This window comes from Lolium rigidum, chromosome 5 (assembly GCF_022539505.1).
Source record: "Lolium rigidum isolate FL_2022 chromosome 5, APGP_CSIRO_Lrig_0.1, whole genome shotgun sequence".
Classification (NCBI taxonomy): domain Eukaryota; kingdom Viridiplantae; phylum Streptophyta; class Magnoliopsida; order Poales; family Poaceae; genus Lolium; species Lolium rigidum.
The window spans coordinates 112,205,753-112,215,286 of NC_061512.1; the positions used below are offsets into that span (position 1 = coordinate 112,205,753).

The 9,534-nt window shown below is 46.6% G+C and overlaps 1 protein-coding gene and 1 pseudogene across 1 annotated transcript; one reads left to right on the forward strand and one right to left on the reverse strand.

The window, feature by feature from the left end:
* The first annotated feature begins 1,701 nt into the window (after positions 1–1,701).
* On the forward strand, positions 1,702–4,093 carry LOC124651295 (annotated as a pseudogene).
* A 415-nt stretch (positions 4,094–4,508) lies between these two features.
* On the reverse strand, positions 4,509–8,713 carry LOC124652463 (IQ domain-containing protein IQM3-like). Its single transcript, XM_047191478.1, has 9 exons — positions 8,347–8,713; positions 7,931–8,045; positions 7,708–7,773; positions 7,367–7,455; positions 7,129–7,216; positions 5,855–6,001; positions 5,644–5,736; positions 5,339–5,440; positions 4,509–5,245 (listed from the first exon to the last, which is right to left on the reverse strand). Exons 1-9 carry the CDS (start codon positions 8,553–8,555, stop codon positions 4,733–4,735), a joined length of 1,422 nt encoding a protein of 473 aa, XP_047047434.1. The 5' UTR covers positions 8,556–8,713; the 3' UTR covers positions 4,509–4,732.
* Between the last annotated feature and the right edge of the window lie 821 nt (positions 8,714–9,534).

A 9,534-nucleotide genomic window follows, 5' to 3' on the forward strand; every position in this document is an offset into this window, starting at 1 on the left:
CACATCACATGGCCAATTTCAGATTGGAGCACCATGTACATCGATGGAGGTCATGCCATAGGTTAAACACTAGAGTATTGAGGAGACTTTTGATCAACATGCCGGAGCACCCATGTGATTCGTCCCAACACTGCTACCGGTTATTCCTGAAAAAATAGGACATGAGTGGGGAGCTTAGTTATTTAATTGTTAAGTTCACGAACACTGGTGACCAAGTTATTTTCTTCATTTCTGTACAATATGATCGACTACGAAATGTTCCAATATTATGGTTATGTGTAAGATCAAATTATTTTCTTCGGTCATGTACAACATAATTGTTGTTGAGATGTTGTCATACTCTAGTTTTATTTCTTCAGTTCTATTATTACCATGTTTGACATAACATACAAGGTGTATTATAGTAGTTTAACCTCACAAGCAAGCAAATTTAGATGGAATCCACATATAATTCGGATATTGTAAAACTGGTACTGTTTAAAATAGTTAATGATTTTAATGGCTAACATCAAAGCCACTCAAACGCTGGAAATACATATGAATTGTACATTCACTGTCATGGAAATTCATAAAAAATCAAAATCACTATCATAGATAACATTAAGGTATCACTTTCATATCAAGCAATCCAAAAATCTATGTCGGCAGTCTTCTATGAATATGTTTTTTTTTGTCTAGCCCAATTTGTGAATGGAAACCCATTGTATTGGGCCTGGTGATCCAATCCACCTAAAACAAGCCCGCTTGTAAATTTTCCCCAAAAGAAAAGTCCCCTCGAAAACCAAACTCCTTCCATCCTTCTCTTTGTTCTATGATAGTGATTTTGATTTTATATGAATTTTCTATTTTCTATGAACGGATTAGGTATATTCAGTTTCTCCGTTCTCCGACCATATCATTTCTTTCTCCCGGCGGCCGGCGCCGAGCCCTAATCTATTTACGCCGCGTGCAACAGGATTTTGTAAGTAAGTCAACCCTAGTTGTTTCTTCTCATATTGCCAGAGGTGTGGTAACTTTTGTTGTTCGGAGTCTGGTTGAGTATCTGAGAAGAGAATCTAGGGTTCTTCGTTGAAGTTTTGACTGCGAGAAGCGTAACTGAATATACCTGTGATTACATCTTCTCGTCAACAGGGGACGAATGGAGTATTAGGCTTACTGCAGCGGAGTTCTGTTTGCAGTTTTATTGCCCTGATGTAGACATGTAGCATCGAGTCCTTATTTGGTACTCCCTCCGTCCTAGTTTATAAGTCACAATATTTGAATATCTTGGCCCAAAGTATTAGTTGATTGGGTCTCATTTTCTCTCTCTCATTGGTGCATGCAACCCCTTTCTCTTCCTCATTGGTGCATGCATTCTCTTTCTCTCCCTCATTGGTGCATGCAACCTCTTTTTCTTCCTCATTAAATAAAATTATGCCTTAGAGGTGGAGGTTATGGGACAAATAGTTTTTGGGAATATGCCTTACACTCTAGGACGGAGGGAGTAGCTGTAGATAGAAGCGAAGGCTGACAACTCAGTTGCCTTGAGTTTGCCGTTTCTTTCTTTCTGCTTCTGAACATTGTATTGCTGAAGGATGAATTAAACGCAAAATATTCTGCATTCTGCAATTCATTCTAAATAGCACACATTCCCCAATCTCTGCCTACAGTACAGTCTGCAGATTTGTGATTTTCTTGTCTCAGTACTGCAGAAGAAGCATCATGCCTAAGGTTAAGACGAGCGGTGTCAAGTATCCCGATGGATGGGAGCTCATAGAGCCCACCCTCTCAGAGCTCCACTCCAGGATGAGGGAAGGTCAGTTTGGTTGGCCATCAGGAATCGCATCAGCAGTCTATGTACTGTAGAGATCTCAATTGTTAATAATGCGGCTGTATGTGTCGCCCTACGGCTGAGAGTGATCGACACGATGGGAAGAGAAAGTGTGAGCCGCAGTGGCCCATCTTCAAGATCAATCACTAGAGGAGCCGATACTTGTATGAACTCTACTACAACAAGGAGATCTCCCGGGAGCTGTATGAGTTCTGCCTTGATCAGGGCCATGCTGACCGTAACCTCATCGCCAAGTGGAAGAAGGTATTCATTTGTTCCCTTGAGGAGATGCCCATGTGTGCCATGTTAGTTTTTGCAAGTACAATTGAAGAAAAGATGCAAGAAGAAATGATCTATTAATCTGTTTCCTTTGTTTAATTTGGAGAATTTGCTCCCCGTGTCAGAATATTTTTTTTTTTGAAACGAGGCAAAAGCTTTGCCTTTCATTGATATAGGAGAAAAGAGATGGCCCGTTTATGAGGAAAACTGGCCGAAAAACCGTACAACACGACACCACACGCCAGCCCCGAGGCTGCGCTCCACACGGGTCGACGACCAACTAGGTCGACACCACACCTCAACGCAACGAGGCGGAGGCGAAAGACCGGAGCCACCGCTCCAACTACCACACCGGCCCCGAGGCCGCGCCCCGCCTGGCCGAAGACGAACCCGCCTCCGCCGAAAAACCACCAAAACACTCCACAAAACCCCCTGTCCGGTGGACATCCAAAGCGAGGCCCCAAGAGGCATAGCGACGTAAGAGCGCCGCCCACGCCCGATCCCGTGAGGGATCTAGGGTTTCCCCCGGAGAACCCGAGCGGAGAACAAGAAACACCCGCTTCGACGACGCCTTCAAGAAGGTAGCGGCGCCCACAGGCGTCGCCGTCGTCGGTCCCGGCCGGCCGCCAAGACAGAGCCGAAGAGTTCCAAGACCTCGCGCCCGCCAACAAGGACCGGCACAAAACCACCATCAGCATCCGCTAACCCGTAGCCGCCGACGCGCAGAGGGCAACACATCCCGAAGCCAACGAGAACCGCCGAAGATCACCGTGGGCGCCGCCGGAACGCCACATAGAGGGGACGCCGACAACACCGACACGGGGCTCGAGGACGACCGCCGAAGCCCGCAGACGCGAACACCTTGCACCATCCGAAGCCGCCACCGCACAGCCAACTGGCCCAACCGGCCCGACAGGCCCAGATCGGGCCCGCCCATCGCCGCGGACACCGGATGCGACGAACGGCCAACGGCAGGCCCCTCGCCCACGCTGCTCCCGCTGCGGCTCCACCCGTCGCCGCCGTCCGAGGCGGACCCGCCGCCGCGGCCTCCCAAAGCAGACCCGCCGCCGCGGTCGTCCGAGCGACGCCGCCGCCGCCGCCCGGCTCGGCCGAGATCCGGATCGGCCGCGAGCCGGCCGCCTCGCCACAAGCCTCCGGACGCGCCACCACGCAGCGCCCAACCGCCGCGACCCGGCAGCCTTGCGAGCAGCCTCCCGCGCCGCCGCACACCACCGCCGGTCCGTCGCCGTCGCGCACGGCCGGAAAAACTCCGCCCACCATCAGGAAAGGAAGAGGAACCGCCCCGCCGCCACCTTCCCCGGGGCGCAAGGCTTTGCCTGCCCCCCTCCGGCGGCGGCGAAGCGAGGGAGGCGGAGGGTGGGGGTCAGAAGTGGTGGCGGCTAGGGTTTCCCCCGGAGTCGCCCAAGGAGGGCGACGCGGGGGTGTTTCTCTGGAGTCCCGTTAAGTACAGAAAGATAATAAGCGACGCACCGGAAATGTGGCTCTCCTATTTAGTTGCTGCATACACCCTATAGCTGCAAATCTGATGCCATTTTTCTTTGCGTACATGATGTTGCCTTAAGGAGATACTGATGTGTGCTATGTTAACTAGTACTAGGTTTTACAAGTAAAAATGCACAAACTACAAAAAGAAATGATGGATTATTTCTCTATGATAAAATCTTATGTCATTTTCTTCACCAGTTTTACTTGATGCTGCATACATGATGTTGCCTCGTGTCTCTTTCTGATATATATAGGCCAGGAAAGCGTCACCATGTTGCATGTTGGTCTTAGTTATGATTTGTTTTGCTCTGCTGACTGATTTCTCATTTGCATTGGATTGTTGCAGCCAGGCTATGAACGCTGTGCTGCCTGCACTGCATCCAGACACGAGATCACAACTTCGTAACCTGTGTCTGTAGAGTTCCTAAGCATATGAGGGAAGAACAGCTCATAGATTGTGTTCACTGTGGATGCAAGGGCTGCCCCAGTGGTGATTGATGATAATACCAGGTTAACTGAAGGTTGATGGGTACAAACTGGTGCGATGAATTGGTGATATCGCAAAAATGTACTTCGGATAAATGTGTAGCATGCTTCCATTTTGATAAACCACATGCTCCTGTAAGATGCTTGGTAACGCAAAGAACTTGAATTTGCTACCTCCCTAGTTTCTCATTTCAGTTGCTTCCCCAGTTCCCCTTCCCAGTTTCTGGCAGTGTTTTTGCACCACCTGTTTGCTAGTGAATTTAACTCGCTTAGTGGCCACTGATGTTATGATGCATCTGTTATAATCTCTGTGAGATTACTCTCATGATCTTTATTTTTCCTTAAATTCGATTCTGGCTTGTAGGTTGTGTCCCATAATATTTTCTGATTGTCCTAACCACACCTACCATATTACGAGACAAAACTCTGATGAAGCAATGTCTGCAATAGTGACATTCAGCACAAAGAAGTGCAACCAAAGATTGTTAAATTAGTTCAACTAGATTGGAACTCATATAACCCTCACCAGATCATCTGAGAGCTACAAATGGACTGATAGAACATGGGAGAAACAGCAATCACAAACAAAGTGTCTGACCTTTGCAGCACATACCAAATGTGAAAATACATCTATTGCCTAGTCTCAAGTTCCTAACTTGGCTGGGGCAGGGAGGTCTGTACTGGGACGAGCGGCGGTGTTGGCAAGGTAGGTGAGAGGCATGATGGCACCCTCCAAGAGGCTGGAGGAGTCGATGCCCTTGGTGAGAGTTGTACCATCTCCAGCGCTTGCATTCTGAGCTCCATGGGGTAATCCCTCACACACCCAATTCTTGGACCATTTCCAGTACTCCAGTTCAAGGACAGCCTGTGGCCAAGCTGATAGGATTTTGACTTGCTCTTGGAATTCACCCTCTCGAGAATTGCCTCCTTTGAGACTCCAGCATCTCTAGGGCTTTGCAGGCCACCTGATAATGTTCTTTCGTACATAGGCCTTGCTTGCTCTGCACGTACATTGTTAGCCTCATCAGCTTCAGTCTGTGAAGATGGCCTAGATGTCTTGTCTTCTTCTACCATGTTTGGAGGAAGAGCCAATTCTTGAGGATTGGATGCGATGATATTAGGCACTGGATTTTCATAGTCTTCTTCCTTGATGGATGAGCGCACCTGCATATGCAATAATAAGCTCATCAAGTGAAACCGTCTTACATTTAATAACAAAGGACTATTTTCAGATTCTGCTAACTGAAAATAGTGTACCTCAATATCTTTCAGATCAACTCCATTCTCTTCTAGAAAGCTCATGAAGTTGCTGAGGTTCTCCGCACTCGGTTTGTAGTGGCCACTGTATGCCCAGATGGACTGATACCATAACAGATCATTGGAAAATCAGATCAGCATGATGCATCCAATGAGGAAGCACGAGAACAAAATGATGAGTATGAAATGACTAGTCTTTTTCGGGCAAAGATGCAATATGAAATAACATCATAAGCATTCACCAGGAATGTAAAATCTCTGCGTAAATAGTAGAACTTCTATACAACGGTTTTTCTGAACCATACCTTGATAACTCCATTTTCTGCATTAAACCTTCCAGCAGCTATGGTAGCACCTCCTGCTAAAAAGCTAGAGTGCTGGAATACACCTCTCTCTTTCTGGATACAGAAATAAGCATACAAGTTACAGATTTAGCGATGTTGAACTACCAAAGCATGATATAACACTTTACAGCATGATGAGAGGGTATAATTCTTATGAGAGTTGGCGAACTACCTCCCCAGCATAAAGTTTCTTTGATGTGCTCATAACAAAAATCCATTTAGTTCCTTTAGGGCCCTGGTTTGTATCAAGTGGTTCTCCAGATACCTTATGGATAATTTTTCCCTCTGTAATGATGTATTCATAGTACTCACGCTCTTGCTGCAAAATATCAGACAACTGTTACAACTATCTTGTAAATACTTTCGCATGACAATGCTGTACGAACTCATTTCAAAACAAGTTAAATGTGCTGTAGCTATCATGAACAAGTGAAGAAAGGTGTTAATGGAAGCAGGCCAGAAATTCTATAACCTCATAAGTATAAAAGATAAAAAATCAAGATCTGTGGAACTTTTGGCAGTAAAATATAACTTCAATACATATTGATTTATTTACAATGAAATTAAGACGTATGGCACGTGCAGTGTTTGGCACAGGTCGAGAGGCCGGGGCTAGTCGGTAAGAGATGCTCTTTGGCTTAGTTGTGTCTTGATCCCTAAGATATCCTTACCAACTAAATAACCTATCTACTGCCTAATCAAATATCATTCGTAGCAACCATATCAATATATCTTCCTATTTCAAACCTATCTCTTTCCTAACTAAATAGATATCCTTCCACCTAAAATACCCTACGGTACTTATCTCCTTTATCAATTGATTCATGCACATGACAACCCTTAGCTTGGTGCTGTCCTCCACAACTGGGCCTTGATTCGGCATCCATGACAACATAACACATCCTTACTACTGTAAGCAAATATTTTATAAAGGTAAACATGAGAAGCACAAATTTCGTTGTATTTCATCATAACTTGATGAAGAAACTTGCGGGTTGAAAGAATGCAATACTCTGAGAGCATCTCCACCGGCAGCCCCCAAATAGTCGCCGGAAGGGGTGCCGGCACTGCCGTATGGGGGGGGCGCCGGCACTGCATCCTCTATTTGGGGATGTTGTTCCCACACCGGCGCTCCCCATATGGTGGCCGGTTAGCATGTTTTGAGCAGAAATTTGGTGCCAGCGCTCCCAATCGAAGCCCTTAACATAGGGATCCTTTCGGGAGTGCCGGCGCTTTTATTGGGCTTCAAAACATGCCGGCGCTCTTTGGGGAGCGCCGGTGCGGACACTTTCTCTCACTAGAATCCCAATAGAGCTATTGGGAGCTCTATTGGGAGCGCCGGTGGAGATGCTCTGAAGTCCTAATGCAGCTCTCCTCAGGAGTATTTTTCACAAGAATAGTATGATTTGAAATTAAGGACAGCGTCCAGTATAAAATTAATCTTACTGGACCAAGATATCGTATGCATTGCTTCTTCAGCAGAGCCCTTGGGCATTCCGGAAGATCTACATCTTTTCCTTCACCAATATCAAGCCTGCATATGCAACAAAAAAAAACTATTAATTTCTGCGCAACATGTAACAAAGTTTTCTTGTAGGAAAATGGCGAATATCTGTATACAGATCACATGATTTCTGCCAAACAAGAAAGGTTGCATATACGCGATCACAGTCATGTTCTTTACCAGTAGAAGAAGGGCTGGCCAGCCTGGGTCTGGCACCAAACATCATAGTAGAAGTGCAGGTTGTGCCCATATCGATGCCTTGGATCAATCTACGCAGATGAATATCAGAATTTAGTAAATAACAGTGCAAGCTCAACAAATAAAACAGGAATTGTAGCGACCACAAGCTGTGGAATTTTTATGATCCATGTTCACACGCTAAGAAAAGATCCAAGTCAACTGATACGGGGAAGCAGATTCTATTCACACACATTCGAGGGCATAACAAAAGCAGCAATATCCAGCAAACGAAACAGCACTAAAATTAGATAAACTAATAACGGCAGTTGATGTGTACTCACAGCCTCGATCCAGTGCTGGAAAGCTAGCTTGCGAGCCTTGGCGTCCTTGGATAAACCCTGACCCACCTGCAAGAAGCTCAGGATCATGTGTTGGTTGGAGCTAAAAAGTTAAGGATAATTCCAACCAAAAGAACAGCTTTCTTCTGGAGAAAAGGCCACGGAGAGGCGGAGAGCTGTCCTGTGGTGGAGATTGATGCAGTAGGGAAAAGAGAAGTGGCAAGACCTTGGATGCATTGAGGCTGACGCGGTTCCAACGCGAGGCCGCGGTCTCCGGCTCCGGGTCGTCGTAGAAGGAGACGGTGCTGTGGTTGAGCCGCGCAAAGTCAAGTGCTTGCCACCTAGATCAATCCCCCAACCATGAAACAGGTTAATTTTCACCACAAGTTTTTACCATCGAAAAAGAACCAAAGCAGGCATTGCCGACGCCAAAATCTCAGAGGGGTTCATGGAAGCCAGCTCAGGAGACAGCAAGAAGCAAGAACAACGGAGAAATATGGGCAGAATCCCAAGAAATTTAACAGACAAACTGGATGGATGAAGAGCCAAACAGAGCCAAGATGATTTTTTTTACAGTAACCAGGATGAAATGAAGAAAGGGGGAATAAATGTTTCCTCTTTCTGTCTGCAGGATCTGCTTACCAGAGCTCCTCGACGACGACGGCGGAGTCGGCGAGCCTGCGTCGGGTCCGGTAGCTCCGGTACACCTTCTGCACCTTGGTGGCGGCGCCATTCACGCCCTCAACGCCCCCGCCGACGGCTCCGTCCGCCGGCGACGGCTCGAGCAGGGCGGAGCCCACGTGGTCCAGCCCGGCCGCCGGGGGAGCAGGCATCGCCGTCTCCACCTCCATCTCTCTCTCTTTCTCGAGGTAGCTAGGTCCGAGAGCGCAAATCAATCAGCCTCTCTGCAGGAGCTGAAGACCAGCAATGGTTGCACTGGTCTTCTCGAGGAGGCAGCAGGGATTTAAGCTGTGCTGCGTCGCTGCAACCTGTGATAGGATTGGAGAATAGTTTAATGCGTTTGTTGGGTGTATTGTATCCCGTTCTCCTCGCGGGAAATAGTAGTGTACAGGAAGATTTCCGGTGAGCGACAAAAGCGCAGAAATGTTTCGCATACCTACCCGACCCGAGCAGGCCAGGCGTGGCAGGTGGCTGTATGAATACGACTGGTCCACGGTGACGGATGGGATTGCAGTTAGTGCCATAAACCCGAGACTGGATCCTACTGGACGCTGACGTGCATTGCCGGTCGTGACGGGGTTGATGGGCATATGCAGAAGACGCGGTACACCATACTACACCAGTTGTTAACCAACAGCTGGGTTGCTATGAAACGTGAAGAGTAGCGTGCGTTTTGTCTTCGAGCCGGCACGTAGATATATTGTTTGAGTGTGATGAGTCACCCTATACTTCGATCGATTTACACCTTTTTTTATATCGAGTTTTGTGATGCTATGCTAGCTGTGTGATATATGTTTTTCTTAGACTTTCTTATGTCCAAGACTATTATGCTACGCTAGGTGATCTCACCCTTATTCCTCTCTCCAATATGTAAATCTCGGGATAGAGATATCAATCTACAGTTATTGACTTAGACATAAGAAAATCCCATGAATGAGACTTCAATTTATTATTTGTTTGTTGTTAGTACTTCCTCCGTTCATAAAATTATGCCGAAAATCTATTATATACTAAAAGCAAAATAAAGGTGTTTTATCGGAGACACCAGGTTAATCCACATAAGCTAAAATTATTGGCTCCGTAGATTGTAATAGTAACGGATGAGATTAAATGTCAAATCAAAGTTACGCAAATTATGTCACGTTACAA

Excerpts from the sequence above, each read along its gene's own strand:
- LOC124652463 (XM_047191478.1), bottom strand. The coding sequence starts at position 8,555 with ATGGAGGTGGAGACGGCGATGCCTGCTCCCCCGGCGGCCGGGCTGGAC. Across the intron at positions 7,456-7,707 it reads TCCAGCACTGGATCGAGGCT|ATTGATCCAAGGCATCGATA; the intron begins GTGAGTACACAT and ends TCATCTGCGTAG. Across the intron at positions 5,441-5,643 it reads CAGAAAATGGAGTTATCAAG|TCCATCTGGGCATACAGTGG; the intron begins GTATGGTTCAGA and ends TTATGGTATCAG.